The sequence below is a fragment of the Teleopsis dalmanni genome, chromosome 1 (genome assembly GCF_002237135.1).
Source record: "Teleopsis dalmanni isolate 2A chromosome 1, ASM223713v2, whole genome shotgun sequence".
In the NCBI taxonomy this organism is placed as follows: Eukaryota; Metazoa; Arthropoda; class Insecta; order Diptera; family Diopsidae; genus Teleopsis; species Teleopsis dalmanni.
In genome coordinates this window covers 107,696,590-107,718,311 of record NC_051846.1, presented here as the reverse complement: position 1 = coordinate 107,718,311, position 21,722 = coordinate 107,696,590, and the positions used below count along the sequence as shown (strand labels likewise).

The following is a 21,722-nucleotide window of genomic DNA, read 5'->3' as shown; positions in this document are numbered from 1 at the left end:
AGAAAGTAATAAGTCAACCATTGAACAAGAACTTATTGCAATTCATTGGGCTATAACACATTTTAGACCATATATATATGGTACACATTTCTTAATTAAGACCGACCATCGCCCATTAACCTACCTTTTCTCAATGAAAAACCCGAGTTCAAAACTAACTCGAATGAGATTAGAGTTCGAAGAATACGATTTCACAGAGGAGTATCTCAGAGGCAAAGAAAATTATATTGCCGATGCTCGATGGTTGAAATACTTCACGTATTGTCTCAATACCACCCCATCAGTGGTGCATGGATATTGTCCATACGAGCTTATTTTTGGAAAAATTCCCCAAGGTTTCAATAAATTTAATGCAATTAGTAATGTAGATCCTTTATATAATATAGATGACTATAGTAAAGAAATTAAATATAGATTAGAAATAGCGTACACTAGAGCCAAAACACTTCTAGATAAGTCTAAATTAAAACAAAAGTTGCTCTACGATAGAAATAGTGAACAATTAGAATTAAATAAAAGAGATAAAGTTCTATTTAGGAATAAAGTAGGTCATAAGCTAGATAGTCAATACACGGGTCCCTATAGAATAGAAAGTATAGAAAACAATGGAAACATTGAATTAAGAAACAATAAAAATAAGAAACAGTTAGTACATGCTAATAGAATAAAATTATATAATGAATAAGATACAATAAATGTAGTGATTAAACAAATAAATATAACTAAAATACACTAAATTTAATTATATGAAATTATTAAAAATTAAAACTTTATTTAATAAAGTAGGAATATATGCGATAGTTATATTGGCTATGCATATTATTAATATAATAATAAGTGGTTCTATATTTGAATGCGCAGTGTATATATAAATACACTAATTTTTTCCAAGCGCATTGCATTGATTACAAACAAATGCATAATTCCACACACAAGGAATTTGACACCACACATATCGGCGGCACTTTGCCTTCGATTTAACCATGTGCTTGCCAGGCATTGACCACATATACAACAGCATCAACAGTAAGCGTACTTGAGACAAGTGAAATCGAAGACGCTTACTTAGCAATGAATTATTAAATAGAAAAGTACAATACTTACGCTGCGCCGTTTTGTACTTAAATAAAAATGCATATAAAATATTAAAAAAAATAATACCAAAATATATATATAAATATAAAATATTTAGTAAATAAGAAAGTACATACGCTGCGTCGTTATGTACCTAGGTTAAGTCGAAAGTAAAGATTCAAATAAAAATCAGAACTAGAAATGCACTCATAAGAAGCGCACTAAGTTCTCCAACAATACAATCGTTGCTTTTATTTTATTTTTAAAATAGGAATCTTTAATGAAATGAGAAACGCCAATAAATATAGGCGATTTTAACAATCATTATTTTGCAACAATTACAATATATATATCACTTCGTTCAATAACGTGTGTGACTAACTAATTAAAACACATTTTTTTGCCAAAATTCGTTTTTATTCATCAACATGGTACCCTTTTAGGGAGATACAATCATTCCAACGCTTTTTCAATCTTTCGATACCGCCTTTGTATAACGATTTGTCTTTGCCGTCAAAATAGGCGTTAGTTTCGGCGATTACTTCATCATTTGAGTCAAATCTCTTACCACGCAGCATCTTTTTGAGGTCTGCGAAGAGCCAGTAGTCGCTGGGGGCCAGATCTTTAGAATACGGTGGGTGCGGCAGCAATTCATAGATCAATTCGTTCAATTTTGCCATCGTTTTCATCGACTTGTGACACGGTGCATTGTTTTGGTGGAACAAAACTGTTTTCTTCGCCATATGAGGCCGTTTCTTTGCGATTTCGTCTTTCAAACGCTCCAATAACGCTATATAATAGTCGCTGTTGATGGTCTTCAACTTCTGGAGATAGGCGATGATTATTATTCCATGCGCATCCCAAAATACAGACGCCATAGCCTTACCAGCCAACTGCTGCGTCTTTGGTCGCTTTGGGCGGCTTTCACCGGCTGCATACCACTCAGCAGACTGCCGATTTGACTCTGGAGTGAAATGGTAGATCCATGTTTCATCCATCGTGATGTACCGACGTAAAAACTCCGACTTATTGCGCGTAAGCATGTCCAAACAGCTCTTTGAATCATCGATTCGTTGTTGTATTTGCTCCGGTGTGAGCAAATGCGGCAGTCATTTGGAAAACACCATTTTCATACCCAAATGTTCGTGTATTATGGTGTGTACACTGCCTGCTGATATCTGTAGAATGTAAAACGATTAAAATTTTTGGCAATTTAATTGTTACAACATCGTGGGCTCCGCAGCCCAACAACAAAGCTCCAATATCCAGAATACCTTGAGCTGATATAGCACCATATTTTGCCAGTACATCTTCATGTTTGTTGCTTATAACTTCTGCTTATAATTGCATAAAGTAAGTTACTTTTGGTAAAGTTTGGTCAGTATACTTCATTACTATCATTGCCGATGCAATGGATGCATCTTGACGAACAAAATTTACAGGATTGAATTTAACAATTGGTTCCAACAAAGCAATAACCTCTCGCTATACAGCATCACCACACGCTATACGAAACCGCAACAGCCCACCCCGCAACAACAGAACTCCAGCACTGGAAGTGATAGTCATATTTTACTATAGTCCACACACTATTTTTTATTTAAATTGATTAATATATTTATTATAATTATAATTATTTGATTAAATTGTAATTTATCTTTAAAAAAAAACCACATTGTAAAAACAGAATAAAATCAAAACAAAACAACACGAGCTGTCAAACGAAGAAAGCTTTTGTGGAAAAGGTGTGGAACTAGGGCGAAGCTTAAAGAAAGAACAAGTTCCAGTTTCCACATGAGAGAGAAAAATTAGAATTCGCCCTAAAGCTAGACTTTCGCTAGTGCATTGCAGAGGGATCAGTTCACGAGCTTCGATCAACGTTCGTTGAACTTTAACGTACCTACAGCTGGCACCGTTGATCGTTGACGGTATAAAAGTGCGTACACTTGGAAGAAGCGGTCTCTTGTCTTGTTTTGTGCGATCGTAAAAGGAAAAACTCCTGGTTCTGGCGTTAGCAACAGCGGAATTTCTCTAACTAAGACGGCGGTGGCAATATCAAAAAATAATTAAACAGTTTCTCAGAGATAGTGTAAAATCTTGTATATAAACAAAAGAATTTTTTAAAACTAAAAATTAAACTAATTGAACTAGTAAATGTGTAAAAAAATCGAAATTCTTAAAAACTTTATTTGATAAATTTTTTTTATCGACACGACGCGAAGCGGTAGAATATTATATAAAAAAAAAAAAATAATTAAACAGTTTCTCAGAGATAGTGCAAAATCTTGTATATAAACAAAAGAATTATTTAAAACTAAAAATTAAACTAATTGAACTAGAAAATGTGTAAAAAATCGAAATTCTTAAAAACTTTATTTGATAAATTTTTTATCGACACGGCGCGAAGCGGTAAAATATTGGTAAGAGCCACAGTACAAAAGAAATAATCGACAGTGGTCGATTAAAAAATTTTGTACTCGTGCAAGTTTCCCTACGTATAAACGAAAGTGTTGACACCACAGGCAAAAGACGTGGCTCGGCTTGGATGTCCCCCCTCGATACGTGGCAGAACATAAGTTGATCGGTTTTTTTTTTTTTATATATCATCGTCGCTGGACGTTATAAGCAGTGGGATATTACGCCCCGATGTACCAGAAAGGGTAAGATTTATTTATAAAATGCAGTGCAGGTTTTCGCGTAAATAAATTCAATGTATAAGCGCAATTTTTAAAATTCATTTTATTTAAATCGAACGAACCGCTTCAAAATTAACAAATTCCAAATTGTATATTTGAATATCTACAAATCTTATTCATTTAAATGGAAATGGGAAAAGTAACAACAATGCAGTCACAATCGTAAAGGCTTCAAGTTAAGCGCATAGGAGTATAAACTTTCTAACCTCAACAAGCTCATGAATTATTAGTTCTTATGAAGTAGAATTTATATTTAAAAAAAAAAAAATATGTATCTTTGTAAAACTGAACTTAAGCAACTGAAAACAAGATATTTGTAAAAAAAAATGTATTCTGTTATATGCAAACATAATCTTAATTAATTATAAAGTGTAACATTAAGAATTTAATTATTTAATCCACATTTAAGGAATGTAAAAATATTACATAAAATTCTTAGTCAAATACCAAAGTAATCTTCACACGACTACGCTTAATAGAAATTCTTCTTCCCTTATATTTTTATTTGAAATATTTTATGAATTTTATGAATTTTGTTGTATTTAAGTGAACACGAAATTGAATTTATAAAACTTTAAACTTAAAATATGATTAATTAATTTTGTTTTTTTTTAAAAAAATTGAAAACAGTTAAATATTATTTGCTTATTATTATCTACGAGTATTTGTAAAGATATTATTTGATAATTTGTTTTCTTTAAAATACATTTATTGCTATATTACACATATACATATATTACAAATTGTTCAATAAAGTAAATCTTGAATTATAAAGAAATAGTTTGTTGTACTGGATTTTACTTCGCGACGGTGGAAACTTCATTGGTTGAACGCTTGGGTCCCCGCGAATACAAATTTCTTGTAAGACCTTGGACTAGGCTGAGGACTACCCCGGCTACGAAAAATAGGTTCATTACAAATGTCAGCAATCTTCCTCACATTCACTTTACGGTCGGACATAATGATTTTCAGTGTTTTTTCAACGTTTTCCGGAATAACAGCGTCATTTGGCCGTCCAGTAGATGGAATGTCATCGGTGGCTGTATGACCACGTTTGAATTCGGCATACCAATAACAAATGCTTCTTTTTGAAGGACCAGAGTCCGAATAATGTTTTTCAAGTCATTCCTGGCATTGAACAGTATTTTTTTTCATTAAAAAACAATGATAAATTAGCACATGGAATTGCTTTGAATTAATTTTTTTTTTGAAAACTCAAAAGTAGCGTCACTTAAAGCACTGTAACTTGTAAACAAATGGTCAGATTAACATATGATTTTGACAGTAAGCCTAAAAAGGTTGCCACTTTCGAAAAAAATATTTATTTAGTATTAGTGCCGCCATCTATGCGTCAGTCACATACATTATTGAACGAAGTGTTATGTCATCATCTACCAATTTCTTTGCTTGTTTTTCGACATCTGCTTTGGGGGTATGTGGTATTCCATAGTTTTTTATATAGCTTGGTGTTTTATCGCTTAACCTTAAACGCTGTTTGTAGAAATTATTTACAGAAATTTGCTCATTTTCTAATTCTAATATATCACTGTATTTTGTACAGAGTGTCGTTAATTTGTCGCTAAATTTACTAGGGAAATTTTTGGATAATCTAATTATAATTTCTTTAGTTCTATGTTATGAAGTTTCTTTTGGCTGTAGTATGTCATAATTTGATATTTTTTCAGTTTTTATATTGTTAGCTTTTAAAGCTGTAACTGAACTATTTGTGTTGAGTATCCTTATAAACGTATTATTACTTTGAACTATTGTGTTGGCAATAAACATACCAGGTTTTAATTCTTGGTTTGGCACCAATAAATCTTCGTGTTCTGCGCTGAGGTATACTCTCCTAATTACTTGAGATCTTGCTGGTAACATGATAAAATCACTTTCACAAGTGTTTTTAATTGGCATGGCAATATGTTGTGAAAAACATTTTGGTCGTAAAACGAGCCACTCTTTATTTTGCATGAAATTGAGTTTACAATTAAATTCTCTCAAAATGTCCATGCCGACGATTCCATCGCATGGTATAGGAAAATCATCTTGTTCTGCATAAAATTTATGTGTTACGAGAATATTTTCAATTCTAAGATCTAACTGTATAAGACCCAATGATTGGATCGTACCTTGGCCTATACCGCGGAGGATTGTTACCTCAAATTTATTTACTTCATATTTATCTACATTTGCGATTTTTAGTAGAGACACGTCTGCTCCTGTATCTACTAATAAGGTTAGTAATTTATTAGTGGCATTATTAAAAAAATTAACAAACACACCCAGGTTAAGGTTTAAACTATATATTGTGTTATGCTTTAATCTCTCAGAGGCTGGTTCAGGTTTTCCGAACCAATATTGTTTTGGTTAGTACTATTATTAGTACTAGTTATTCTAACATTATGTTGTATCCTACGGTTATTTCCGCGTCCTCGTGATTCCCATATTGATTAGAGTTATTGTATTGTCTCTGCCTATTGTAGTTATTATTTCGGTAGTATCCTCTACCTCTAAAATTTCCATTCACGCGATTGTTTCCGCGATAATTATTTATATTTTGACGCTGTGTGAATAGATCAGTGTCTGTCCGGCCAGTAGCATCCGTGCAGCTTTCTACAAGTTTTTGTACTGCATCGTTTAAATTATTAAATTGGCCTGACTTCATAATTAATCTGACTTCAGAGAGTGTACAATTTTTAACCATTGCATCCACTGATGCCTTAGTTGAATATTGTATAGCTATCTTTGGTAGTATCCCATCTGAAATGTAAGCACCTTGAATTGCTTTAGTTAATTGCTCAACCTTTTTAGTGTGTTGGTTGGCAGTTTTGTTTTTTTGTTGGAGATTCATTAATTTAGCAGTTAAAACTGCAACTGACTCTCCTTTAATATTTGTCTTTAATGTATTTATTATTGCTAATATTGAGTTTTCAGTGGTTATTATTTGTCTAGCTGTGTCTTTTAATTTAGTTTGTATTAAAGTGACTGCCAATCTTTCATGTTCTCCTTTTAATTCATCGACCATTTCGATACCGTCAAGGAAACTTTGTAGATTGGATGCAGTTCCGTCATACTCAGGAATGAGTCGTGACGCTGTACTAATAAATTGGTCAGCTGATTGTGCCATATTTATAATGTTGTATTTTTATATTGCTGATAAGTTTTCAATTTCGCTAGTTGCTTCCTCAATTGGTTTTAATATGTAGCTAACTTCTGTTATGAACAGTCTATAAACATCGAGCTGGATTGGTTCATCTAAATTATGTGGAATTTTCTCCTCTATTTTATATTTAAAATAAATGTTTATTAACTTGTCTCTGGTTTCCCAAAATACAGAGTTAACTATTCTTTTATGGTTTTCAGTTAGTCTATGGCTATAGTTTATATTTATAGTTCTGATATTCTCTAAACTATTAACTAAGGTCAGTAAGTGTTTTCTTAGAGTTTCTGATCTGATAAACGTGTTTTTATTTATACACTTGTATGCCTTGTTAAAATTTTCTTTTTCTATTTTAAGAAATTCTTCGACTTGAGACCATTTATCCATAAGACTTAAAGGATTTTACTGATTGATTCCTAACTATTTCATTCGCATAGTTAATTATTCTATTGTGTTTCTTCAAATGGATGTCTAATTTCTGTTTAGTTTTGCAGCTTTTGCTACATACAAAGCAGTTAAAAGTTTTCATTTTGACGAATTTAAGAAATATTTATTTACTTTGAAAAATGTTGATTAACGTGCTGCCTGTCTAACTATTTATATTTTTCCTAATACAGTAGCGATATTTACAGTTTTTATAAAATTTTTCTTTAGGGATCTACGATGTGCCTTATACAATTTGAGAGCTAGATTTGTAGTTAGTAAAATAATTATTACTATGAAAAATTTTGTTGGATCGGAAGATTCTCTTCTATCAACTTCTATTTCGTTTACTATATTAGCTACAGGTTTGGTTATTTTAGACTGAGGATTCCCCATTATAAGAATAGTAGACAACAGAAAAATCAAAGTATATCAAATCAAGAGAGAAGAAGAAAAAAAATAATAGTGGAGATTACACAAATAAACAAAATAATGTTTAATCTAAATCTTTATTTAACAAAATATTTAATAATACGTTGTATATTTTTTAAATTAATGTTTAATGTTTAATCTAAAGTGACGCTACTTTTGAAAACTCAAAAGTAGCGTCACTTAAAGCACTGTAACTTGTAAACAAATGGTCAGATTAGCATATGATTTTGACAGTAAGCCTAAAAAGGTTGCCACTTTCGAAAAAAATATTTATTTAGTATTAGTGCCGCCATCTATGCGTCAGTCACATACATTATTGAACGAAGTGTTATGTCATCATCTACCAATTTCTTTGCTTGTTTTTCGACATCTGCTTTGGGGGTATGTGGTATTCCATAGTTTTTTATATAGCTTGGTGTTTTATCGCTTAACCTTAAACGCTGTTTGTAGAAATTATTTACAGAAATTTGCTCATTTTCTAATTCTAATATATCACTGTATTTTGTACAGAGTGTCGTTAATTTGTCGCTAAATTTACTAGGGAAATTTTTGGATAATCTAATTATAATTTCTTTAGTTCTATGTTATGAAGTTTCTTTTGGCTGTAGTATGTCATAATTTGATATTTTTTCAGTTTTTATATTGTTAGCTTTTAAAGCTGTAACTGAACTATTTGTGTTGAGTATCCTTATAAACGTATTATTACTTTGAACTATTGTGTTGGCAATAAACATACCAGGTTTTAATTCTTGGTTTGGCACCAATAAATCTTCGTGTTCTGCGCTGAGGTATACTCTCCTAATTACTTGAGATCTTGCTGGTAACATGATAAAATCACTTTCACAAGTGTTTTTAATTGGCATGGCAATATGTTGTGAAAAACATTTTGGTCGTAAAACGAGCCACTCTTTATTTTGCATGAAATTGAGTTTACAATTAAATTCTCTCAAAATGTCCATGCCGACGATTCCATCGCATGGTATAGGAAAATCATCTTGTTCTGCATAAAATTTATGTGTTACGAGAATATTTTCAATTCTAAGATCTAACTGTATAAGACCCAATGATTGGATCGTACCTTGGCCTATACCGCGGAGGATTGTTACCTCAAATTTATTTACTTCATATTTATCTACATTTGCGATTTTTAGTAGAGACACGTCTGCTCCTGTATCTACTAATAAGGTTAGTAATTTATTAGTGGCATTATTAAAAAAATTAACAAACACACCCAGGTTAAGGTTTAAACTATATATTGTGTTATGCTTTAATCTCTCAGAGGCTGGTTCAGGTTTTCCGAACCAATATTGTTTTGGTTAGTACTATTATTAGTACTAGTTATTCTAACATTATGTTGTATCCTACGGTTATTTCCGCGTCCTCGTGATTCCCATATTGATTAGAGTTATTGTATTGTCTCTGCCTATTGTAGTTATTATTTCGGTAGTATCCTCTACCTCTAAAATTTCCATTCACGCGATTGTTTCCGCGATAATTATTTATATTTTGACGCTGTGTGAATAGATCAGTGTCTGTCCGGCCAGTAGCATCCGTGCAGCTTTCTACAAGTTTTTGTACTGCATCGTTTAAATTATTAAATTGGCCTGACTTCATAATTAATCTGACTTCAGAGAGTGTACAATTTTTAACCATTGCATCCACTGATGCCTTAGTTGAATATTGTATAGCTATCTTTGGTAGTATCCCATCTGAAATGTAAGCACCTTGAATTGCTTTAGTTAATTGCTCAACCTTTTTAGTGTGTTGGTTGGCAGTTTTGTTTTTTTGTTGGAGATTCATTAATTTAGCAGTTAAAACTGCAACTGACTCTCCTTTAATATTTGTCTTTAATGTATTTATTATTGCTAATATTGAGTTTTCAGTGGTTATTATTTGTCTAGCTGTGTCTTTTAATTTAGTTTGTATTAAAGTGACTGCCAATCTTTCATGTTCTCCTTTTAATTCATCGACCATTTCGATACCGTCAAGGAAACTTTGTAGATTGGATGCAGTTCCGTCATACTCAGGAATGAGTCGTGACGCTGTACTAATAAATTGGTCAGCTGATTGTGCCATATTTATAATGTTGTATTTTTATATTGCTGATAAGTTTTCAATTTCGCTAGTTGCTTCCTCAATTGGTTTTAATATGTAGCTAACTTCTGTTATGAACAGTCTATAAACATCGAGCTGGATTGGTTCATCTAAATTATGTGGAATTTTCTCCTCTATTTTATATTTAAAATAAATGTTTATTAACTTGTCTCTGGTTTCCCAAAATACAGAGTTAACTATTCTTTTATGGTTTTCAGTTAGTCTATGGCTATAGTTTATATTTATAGTTCTGATATTCTCTAAACTATTAACTAAGGTCAGTAAGTGTTTTCTTAGAGTTTCTGATCTGATAAACGTGTTTTTATTTATACACTTGTATGCCTTGTTAAAATTTTCTTTTTCTATTTTAAGAAATTCTTCGACTTGAGACCATTTATCCATAAGACTTAAAGGATTTTACTGATTGATTCCTAACTATTTCATTCGCATAGTTAATTATTCTATTGTGTTTCTTCAAATGGATGTCTAATTTCTGTTTAGTTTTGCAGCTTTTGCTACATACAAAGCAGTTAAAAGTTTTCATTTTGACGAATTTAAGAAATATTTATTTACTTTGAAAAATGTTGATTAACGTGCTGCCTGTCTAACTATTTATATTTTTCCTAATACAGTAGCGATATTTACAGTTTTTATAAAATTTTTCTTTAGGGATCTACGATGTGCCTTATACAATTTGAGAGCTAGATTTGTAGTTAGTAAAATAATTATTACTATGAAAAATTTTGTTGGATCGGAAGATTCTCTTCTATCAACTTCTATTTCGTTAACTATATTAGCTACAGGTTTGGTTATTTTAGACTGAGGATTCCCCATTATAAGAATAGTAGACAACAGAAAAATCAAAGTATATCAAATCAAGAGAGAAGAAGAAAAAAAATAATAGTGGAGATTACACAAATAAACAAAATAATGTTTAATCTAAATCTTTATTTAACAAAATATTTAATAATACGTTGTATATTTTTTAAATTAATGTTTAATGTTTAATCTAAAGTGACGCTACTTTTGAAAACTCAAAAGTAGCGTCACTTAAAGCACTGTAACTTGTAAACAAATGGTCAGATTAGCATATGATTTTGACAGTAAGCCTAAAAAGGTTGCCACTTTCGAAAAAAATATTTATTTAGTATTAGTGCCGCCATCTATGCGTCAGTCACATACATTATTGAACGAAGTGTTATGTCATCATCTACCAATTTCTTTGCTTGTTTTTCGACATCTGCTTTGGGGGTATGTGGTATTCCATAGTTTTTTATTTAGCTTGGTGTTTTATCGCTTAACCTTAAACGCTGTTTGTAGAAATTATTTACAGAAATTTGCTCATTTTCTAATTCTAATATATCACTGTATTTTGTACAGAGTGTCGTTAATTTGTCGCTAAATTTACTAGGGAAATTTTTGGATAATCTAATTATAATTTCTTTAGTTCTATGTTATGAAGTTTCTTTTGGCTGTAGTATGTCATAATTTGATATTTTTTCAGTTTTTATATTGTTAGCTTTTAAAGCTGTAACTGAACTATTTGTGTTGAGTATCCTTATAAACGTATTATTACTTTGAACTATTGTGTTGGCAATAAACATACCAGGTTTTAATTCTTGGTTTGGCACCAATAAATCTTCGTGTTCTGCGCTGAGGTATACTCTCCTAATTACTTGAGATCTTGCTGGTAACATGATAAAATCACTTTCACAAGTGTTTTTAATTGGCATGGCAATATGTTGTGAAAAACATTTTGGTCGTAAAACGAGCCACTCTTTATTTTGCATGAAATTGAGTTTACAATTAAATTCTCTCAAAATGTCCATGCCGACGATTCCATCGCATGGTATAGGAAAATCATCTTGTTCTGCATAAAATTTATGTGTTACGAGAATATTTTCAATTCTAAGATCTAACTGTATAAGACCCAATGATTGGATCGTACCTTGGCCTATACCGCGGAGGATTGTTACCTCAAATTTATTTACTTCATATTTATCTACATTTGCGATTTTTAGTAGAGACACGTCTGCTCCTGTATCTACTAATAAGGTTAGTAATTTATTAGTGGCATTATTAAAAAAATTAACAAACACACCCAGGTTAAGGTTTAAACTATATATTGTGTTATGCTTTAATCTCTCAGAGGCTGGTTCAGGTTTTCCGAACCAATATTGTTTTGGTTAGTACTATTATTAGTACTAGTTATTCTAACATTATGTTGTATCCTACGGTTATTTCCGCGTCCTCGTGATTCCCATATTGATTAGAGTTATTGTATTGTCTCTGCCTATTGTAGTTATTATTTCGGTAGTATCCTCTACCTCTAAAATTTCCATTCACGCGATTGTTTCCGCGATAATTATTTATATTTTGACGCTGTGTGAATAGATCAGTGTCTGTCCGGCCAGTAGCATCCGTGCAGCTTTCTACAAGTTTTTGTACTGCATCGTTTAAATTATTAAATTGGCCTGACTTCATAATTAATCTGACTTCAGAGAGTGTACAATTTTTAACCATTGCATCCACTGATGCCTTAGTTGAATATTGTATAGCTATCTTTGGTAGTATCCCATCTGAAATGTAAGCACCTTGAATTGCTTTAGTTAATTGCTCAACCTTTTTAGTGTGTTGGTTGGCAGTTTTGTTTTTTTGTTGGAGATTCATTAATTTAGCAGTTAAAACTGCAACTGACTCTCCTTTAATATTTGTCTTTAATGTATTTATTATTGCTAATATTGAGTTTTCAGTGGTTATTATTTGTCTAGCTGTGTCTTTTAATTTAGTTTGTATTAAAGTGACTGCCAATCTTTCATGTTCTCCTTTTAATTCATCGACCATTTCGATACCGTCAAGGAAACTTTGTAGATTGGATGCAGTTCCGTCATACTCAGGAATGAGTCGTGACGCTGTACTAATAAATTGGTCAGCTGATTGTGCCATATTTATAATGTTGTATTTTTATATTGCTGATAAGTTTTCAATTTCGCTAGTTGCTTCCTCAATTGGTTTTAATATGTAGCTAACTTCTGTTATGAACAGTCTATAAACATCGAGCTGGATTGGTTCATCTAAATTATGTGGAATTTTCTCCTCTATTTTATATTTAAAATAAATGTTTATTAACTTGTCTCTGGTTTCCCAAAATACAGAGTTAACTATTCTTTTATGGTTTTCAGTTAGTCTATGGCTATAGTTTATATTTATAGTTCTGATATTCTCTAAACTATTAACTAAGGTCAGTAAGTGTTTTCTTAGAGTTTCTGATCTGATAAACGTGTTTTTATTTATACACTTGTATGCCTTGTTAAAATTTTCTTTTTCTATTTTAAGAAATTCTTCGACTTGAGACCATTTATCCATAAGACTTAAAGGATTTTACTGATTGATTCCTAACTATTTCATTCGCATAGTTAATTATTCTATTGTGTTTCTTCAAATGGATGTCTAATTTCTGTTTAGTTTTGCAGCTTTTGCTACATACAAAGCAGTTAAAAGTTTTCATTTTGACGAATTTAAGAAATATTTATTTACTTTGAAAAATGTTGATTAACGTGCTGCCTGTCTAACTATTTATATTTTTCCTAATACAGTAGCGATATTTACAGTTTTTATAAAATTTTTCTTTAGGGATCTACGATGTGCCTTATACAATTTGAGAGCTAGATTTGTAGTTAGTAAAATAATTATTACTATGAAAAATTTTGTTGGATCGGAAGATTCTCTTCTATCAACTTCTATTTCGTTAACTATATTAGCTACAGGTTTGGTTATTTTAGACTGAGGATTCCCCATTATAAGAATAGTAGACAACAGAAAAATCAAAGTATATCAAATCAAGAGAGAAGAAGAAAAAAAATAATAGTGGAGATTACACAAATAAACAAAATAATGTTTAATCTAAATCTTTATTTAACAAAATATTTAATAATACGTTGTATATTCTTTTTTTTTTTTTTAAATTAATGTTTAATGTTTAATCTAAATCTTTATTTAACAAAATATTTAATAATACGTTGTATATTCTTTTTTTTTTTTTTAAATTAAATTAGCTGTATTAATTAATGTGTTATCACATTTAAATTAAGCAATGAAATTATACATTTAATTACGCCATGTTGTGGCTCTATTGGATTTGCTCTTTAATTTAGTAAAGCAAGCTCCATTACAATTACTTAAAAATAAAAACAAAATATTATACTTATGTTTCCTGTACGGCTCTTCGCTTTTGCACTTGTCTGTTGTGCCTGGCCTGTATGATGTCATCAACTTGTTTCCATCTTTTACATGCAATCTCCCACGATGGTGATGGTTGTGTATATAATGAGACCTTCAGAGCTGCTAACCTTTTCCGTTCCTGCACTAGTACACCACCCCTCTTTCTGGGTTTTGGTACTACAGGAATAGTAGTGAGTTGCGCTTCCAGGTGCCGTTGTTGTCTGGCACGATATTCCTCAATGGTGAGTCGTTTTGGCCCTGGTGCATTGGATATGTGTTATTTTTATGTATATTTTATTATTATTATATATATTTTTTAAAATAAGATAATTAATCCTGCACCCAAAGTCACGGTCGCCATGTAATTGTTGCAAAATACTGATTGTTAAAATCGCCTATATTAATTGGCGTTTCTCATTTCATTAAAGATTGCTATTTTAAAAATAAAATAAAAGCAACGATTATATTGTTGGAGAACTTGGTGCGCTTCTTATGAATGCATTTCTAGTTCTGATTTTTATTTGAATCTTTACTTTCGACTTAACCTAGGTACATAACGACGCAGTGTATGTACTTTCTTATTTACTAAATATTTTATATTTATATATATATTTTGGTATTATTTTTTTTAATATTTTATATGCATTTTTATTTAAGTACAAAACGGCGCAGCGTAAGTATTGTACTTTTCTATTTAATAATTCATTGCTAAGTAAGCGTCTTCGATTTCACTTGTCTCAAGTACGCTTACTGTTGATGCTGTTGTATATGTGGTCAATGCCTGGCAAGCACATGGTTATATCGAAGGCAAAGTGCCGCCGATATGTGTGGTGTCAAATTCCTTGTGTGGAATTATGCATTTGTTTGTAAACAATGCAATGCGCTTGGAAACAATTAGTGTATTTGTATATACACTGCGCATTCAAATATAGAACCACTTATTATTATATTAATAATATGCATTGCCAATATAACTATCGCATATACATTACAATATGTATATAACAGGGAAAAATCAAACAACATGCAAAACTAAATATGCATATTACTACTCATTTATGTTATTATAATTATAATTATTAAATCATAAATGAAATCATTTAAAAAAACATAAATTTAGGCATACTCTAATTACAGATAAAATTAAAGCATACTCTAATTAATTGCGATTTTTGCTGTTGCTAATGCATATGGGTCATTCTTTTACAACTCGAACACCTTTTTGACCTCATGATCTCTGATTTGTCTGAAATTTTTTTTATGAGCTCCTTTTATAAAATAAAAAGACCCGTATCTCGGGAAAAAATTTTGTGATTTTTTTCTAGGAGATATGTACCTATGGGGTTTTGAGAATTGACATTGTAGACACATTTTCAAATGGGTATATCTCAAGTTCTATAGAAGATTGAAACTTTTATTCATGTAAATGAAATTTACAGCGTTTAAAAGATAATTGATTGATATTTTATGAAATTGTTTAAACTATTAAAATTGTTTATATTTAAGTACTAACATTAGCCGTTAAATTTCAAAAAAAAATTTTTCTCAAAACAATTAGCTAAATTTTAATTTTTTGTATTTTATTTAGATTCACTTTTAAGTTTTACTACGAAATAAAAATTTTCGAGATACCATCTTTTTTGAAATTTTTTAATATTTTTTTTTCTCCCGTAAAACACATCAAGCACGCGCGTACTACATTTCCATTGAATGAATTTTCAAAGAATATGCTACAAATATTCTTATATAATATTATTGATTTCGATTAGTAATAAAATTCTATATAAAACTCAAACATTTTTGGACGATATTGTAATTAGAAGTACTTTTAAAAAATTTTTTATCCTTCATATCAGACCAAACACATACACACGATTTTTCAGTAAAATAAAAGGAATATGTCACACAAATTTTTTTTTTTACTTTTGATTCAGATTAATAAATAAATTCTACTTAAAAAATAAATATTTCCACTTTCAATCGGTGAACCCTACTCTACAGACGGTGATTGCTCAATTAGAAAACTCTGTTTCACAAATAGTAGTGATGCTGTTGTATATGTGGTCAATGCCTGATTCATTTGAATCAGCTCATGATTTCAATGCAATCGATGTTCCATGAACTACTTAAAACTCAGCAGCAACTACTAAACTCTATGGTTTCAAAATGAATTCGATAAAAATATCTCAATGGAACTGCAATGGCGTAAGTCAAAGAAAGCGCGAAATCTAATTATTCCTAAACATAAATCAAATAGACATCTTACTCTTATTCGAGACTCATTTAACAAATAAAAATCACTTCTCTATACCTGAATATAAATTTTATCACACTTATGACCCGGACGGTAAGGTTCGTCGAGGTACAGCAGTTTTAATCAAAAATCGTCTAAAACACTACGCAATTGAAGAATTCGCTAATGATTATTTGCAGGCCACGTCCATTTGCCTTAAATGAAGATATAATGATATCGTCAATTTACTGCCCACCCAGGTTTAATGTAACTAACACGCAATTTATCAAATTTTTTAAAAGCACGAAACACCCAACATGCATGAACCCGACCTAAATGCTCCAAAAAGGACATCCGCTGTAATTGAAACATTTTTAAAAGAAAAACATCGTCTACGAAGAGAATGGCAACGAACTAGATCGCGTTCTGCAAAGCAAACGTTTTCTCTTGCAGCTAAGCTATAAAAATAAACTTTAGATAAAGAACTGGACGAAAATATACAGAAATTTACGGAAAACCTCTTCCCTTCCGGAAAAGATAAACTGTCATTATGGAAAGCCACTAAGTGGTTAAAATGCCCAAAGAAAACTGAACCACCCCTAAAGCTGGGTAATGAAAAATGGGCAGGGAGTAACGAGGAAAAAGCTTTAGCTTTTGCTAAACACCTGCAAACGGCTTTTATACCCAACCTATGAGTATCACCAATGGGTCATTTAGAATTTAATGCCAACATTAGAAATGCGGAAACTGTTCCGAATTCTGATGATGTCCAGAAAACTATTGGCAAACTTCAAATAAAGAAAGCTCCTGGTCATGATCTTATAACCAATGAAATGATATCTCCGGTTCCGGATATTGCTATAAGAATGTTTTCTTTTTTATGCAACACAATGTTTAGAGTCCGATATTTTCCTTTCGCTTGGAAAACGTCTCAAATCTCAATGATCCCAAAACCTGGCAAGGATGTGACAAAAATAACCTCCTACAGACCAATTAGCTTACTTTTGGTTTCCGTCATAAACACAGCACAACTGAGCAAGTTCAGGGAGTGGCAAACGAAATTAGAAAGGTGTTTGGAGAAAGAAAATACTGCTCAGCCCTACATCTCAACATTGCACAGGCCTTTGACAAAGTATGGCACGATGGTCTAATCTTTAAGATAAGACAAACTTTACCAACTCCTTTTCATAACCTATTGATTTCATACCTAACTACACGTAAATACAAGGTAAAATTCAAAGATACAACCAGAAAAGAGTTAGATGTGTATGCTAGAATCCCGCAGGGCAGCGTTCTATTTTTCTAATACTTTTGCCTATATACGGTTCAAGTGCTCTTCTTATATGATTCGAACGTAGAAACACATAATTTCAGTGGTGAAATCATTTGTAAATAAAAATTGGTCATTTTATATGATGTGACGCTTTTAAAGGTTTAACTTACTTTAATCTATTTAAAACTTTTCATTACTTTAGTATCGAATTCACCAAGTAATTGTGACCGTAAAAATTCAGGCATAGTCATAAGAGCTGCGTTAAGCATGTGATAGATGTGAAAGCTCGAAACAAATCTGCGTCAACGTCAAAATGCTAAAATCACATTTCCAAATATTAATGCGCTTGCAGAAGCAAGCATTTTTAGTAAAAACCAAAATATGATTTAAATAACGAAAAACAAAGAATATATATTGGAAGATTGAATCAAATGTCTTTTCGCGCTATTGAGATTGTGTGATAGGCGGGATTGATGTTGATTTTTATAATTATTGCGCTAGTTTGTAGTCTTTCCGACATTAAGCCAATGTAAGGATTTGGATAGAGATCGGGCTTGGGGCTGGCAATAATCTTGATTTCTTCCTTAAACAATGGATTAGGTTCGACCATGGGGTGATTGCTTATCGCATAATACTTTGCTCCTGTATCATGGGGAACTTATATTGTATTGTTATCAGCTTCTCGCCTGGATATCATCAATGTTCTCAGCGAATGGAAGACAATTTGCTTCCTTCGGTGACTTACCTGTGAGCTCGTTAACAATTTGCAACTGTTCAGATAGGACAGGTTGACATATTTACTGATTGCGTTAGGCAGTTTGATAGATCTGTTTATTGTTGTATTATTGACTGTGTACAGTTAAACATCTTCCACAGCTATAATCGACTTTCATACCACAAAAGTGGTTGGAACAAGAGATACTGCAGGTGTGAAGTCGCAGTCTTTCAATCTCGACCTTGTTGTTCAAAATTGAACTTTTTAGTTATGCTGTTGACGTTTGTATTAAGTTGCTACATTGACATTGCGAGTGCTAGCACTTTCAACCTTAGTGGAGAGGATGATTAAATATTATGGTTGGCTGTTGCAATTGAACTTTGAGAAGTGACCATAACGCCAATACACTGCTTAAATTCCGATCGCTGTTCTGCAACAACAACGTGCCAGTTGTGAAGATAAAGTGTGGAAATAAAATTTGTGTATAACCACAAAATTTTACAATGCAACATAAAAGTGTATAGGCAAATAAAACAAAATGACGCAATTTATTTCAATGATCGTCTGCTTGTTAATTTCGCTTATAACACAGCTTATTTTAATGGATGACAGAATGTATTAGAGACGAATCCCTAATACATTCTCAACATATAAAATTAAAATATATCAAATTATGATTAATTTAGTATCTCAATATAAATATATTAAAGCATATAAAGATCAATACTGAGCAAGAACTGACAGACTTTAGAATCATTTTTTAAAACTACAAAACGTCACTTCAGCGCACTTTAAACTTCTCGGAACTTTATGTAGTTTACATATTTTCTGTAGTGAATTTTTGAGATCTGAAATTTGCACACTTTGCTAGAGTTTGTAAGACACACCAATACCCTTGTGTAGTATAGCACTATAATCTGAATCTATAAAAGTTAACTATTGTGAAGTAGTGGGCTAATTGGGAAATTACGTTCATTTATTGTTACAAATAGAAATTACTGTGAAATATTTTAAGTTGTTTTTGATAAAATTTATTTGAACAATACAACACAATAACAACAACTTTAGTCATAACATAACAAAACAATAATTTGAAAAATATATTTTTTGTATACAAAGGAAACTATTGAAGATACTGGTTCTGAAAGTACATCTGGAGATGTAGAGAAAATTGTAAAGAAACGCAGAAGATATCTCCAAAAAAGCAGTACCGTGGTGAATCCTGATGATAATTTTTATTTTTATTGGTTGATGATTTTAACTGGATGTATTCTTTATAATCTTTGGACACTTATAGTTCGACAAAGTTTTCCAGAGTTGCAGGTAAATGAAATATTTTAGAAATGAAATTCAAATTAATTGTTCTCGAATTTTCAGAAAGCAGTTCCAGCTTTTTGGGCAGTGTGTGACATCTTAACTGATATTGTAATTATATTCGATGTAATAGTCCAGTTAAGGACCGGTTACCTTGAACAGGGGTTAATGGTGCATAATAAAACAATATATGTGTTGTAATTTTAAAAGTAATTACTAATTATTTAAGGTTTATGATGATATAAAACTTGCGTGCCACTACCTGCATTCCACAGATTTTTTTTTTGATATATTAGCTTTAATACCTTTAGACTTAATACAGCTTCAAATTGGAGTACAGCCATTGTTACGTTTTACACGATTCTTTAAAGTTTGTAAAAATAAGTCTTATATATCAAAACAAAACTTTAAAGGATGATTTTTGGTAGGCATATAGATCGGTTAGATTTTATTATATTGTCGAAAGCAGAACTGTATGGCCCAACTTGTGGCGCGTTGTTAATTTAATACATATTTTGCTAATATTAGCGCATTGGTTTGGTTGTTTTTATTATTTGTTGTCTGAAGCTGAAGGATTTCAGGTGAATATTATTTTAAATTAGACTTGTAACATTTTTAATAAAAGTTTTTAATTGGTTAAAGGGTGATTGGGTATATCCATATCGAGCAGGAGATTATGCTACACTAACTAGAAAATACCTTGGAAGTCTTTACTGGTCAACTCTAACATTGACAACAATTGGTGATTTGCCAACTCCTGAAACAAATGCAGAGTAAGTAATTTTTTTATGCATATGAAGTCGCAGTCTTACATAAAACAAAATACTATTTCTAATATGTACTATATTTTTTGAGCGAAAAACTTCACGCGCTTATTGTTCGCGCTTTGAATTTTTATATATTATGTAGACAACCACTATTCCAACTATTTTATTTATTTCTCATTCCTTCACTTATGCCATTCTCAGTACTGTTTGGTTTAAGTGCTACTGTTTCATATTTTCACTTATTCAGCGAACAGTGAAACAGAGGTAAAAACGATAACAATGTAACCCAAATGTGCGGACATTGCCTGAATCAGGGTTTGAATTGCTTGTTGAGAATTAACAAAAGCAACCAAATTTTGACTAATGCATAAATATTGACCAGTCAATTTTTGTCAAGCGACTAATTGCTAATGCATTGCATAAGAAAATGAAATAAGAATATACATTAGCAACAGCAAAAAACGCAAACTGGTTTCATTTTGATTGCTTGCTAATAGTCGATTTTACATTTTTGACTATTATGCGTTTGGAATATAAGTTAACACACGCGTACCCCAAATCCGGCCCTGTGCTTAGTTTCATTAACGGAGGAATCATGCGATATTGTTTGAACGCATGGTTGCTACCAAACAGGACACCCACTTGTTTGACTGGAAAAGTCCCGTTTGGTTTCGGTAGCTCTCAACTTCGCAAAAGTGCGCTCGGTCTCTTCTGCTTTAGGTTCCGAAGAAGCAACATCAATATTTCTGATCAAATAAAAGAATATTTAACTTATATGCAACGTTCTCGCTTATGCGATAGTTCCTTGTGTTTTGCTACAAGCGAATGTGTATGGATATCTTCTTTTTGTTTTTGTTTTAAGGGAATATGTATGCATTACTTTTTGTTGGTTTTGTGCATTGAATAAAGTTATGCAAAATTGTAAGCAATGTATGTGTGTACAATTTGTATGCAAATAATATAATTTTATCTGTAATTAGATTATGCCTAGATTTATGTTTTAGGAATTAATTTTATATTTAAATACGATTTAATAATTATAATAACATAAATGAGTAGTAATATGTATATTTAGTTTTGTATGTGGCTCAATCACAATAACATCAGTATATTGTCCACCAAAACACGCAACTAAGACGGCAACATATAAAAAATTCTTTAGAACATTAGGTAACAGATTTATTGCGGGGGGAGATTTTAATGCTAAACACGTTGAATGGGGCTCTCGGCTTTCAACACCCAAAGGACGACAGATGCTTGCGACTATAAGAAGCGAAAACCTTTCAACTATCTCGTCTGGAGAACCAACTTATTGGCCCA

The 21,722-nt window shown here is 31.5% G+C and overlaps 1 protein-coding gene across 1 annotated transcript in view; it reads left to right on the top strand.

Moving 5' to 3' along the window:
- LOC119665450 (cyclic nucleotide-gated cation channel alpha-3-like) overlaps positions 1-21,722 on the top strand; it is a 210,734-nt gene that overhangs the window by 46,305 nt on the left and 142,707 nt on the right. The window contains exons 4-8 of the mRNA XM_038074675.1: positions 19,441-19,644; positions 19,699-19,806; positions 19,865-20,005; positions 20,064-20,216; positions 20,278-20,408. Of these exons, the coding sequence (XP_037930603.1) occupies positions 19,441-19,644; positions 19,699-19,806; positions 19,865-20,005; positions 20,064-20,216; positions 20,278-20,408 (737 nt within the window). The remainder of the gene's footprint in view (positions 1-19,440; positions 19,645-19,698; positions 19,807-19,864; positions 20,006-20,063; positions 20,217-20,277; positions 20,409-21,722) is intronic.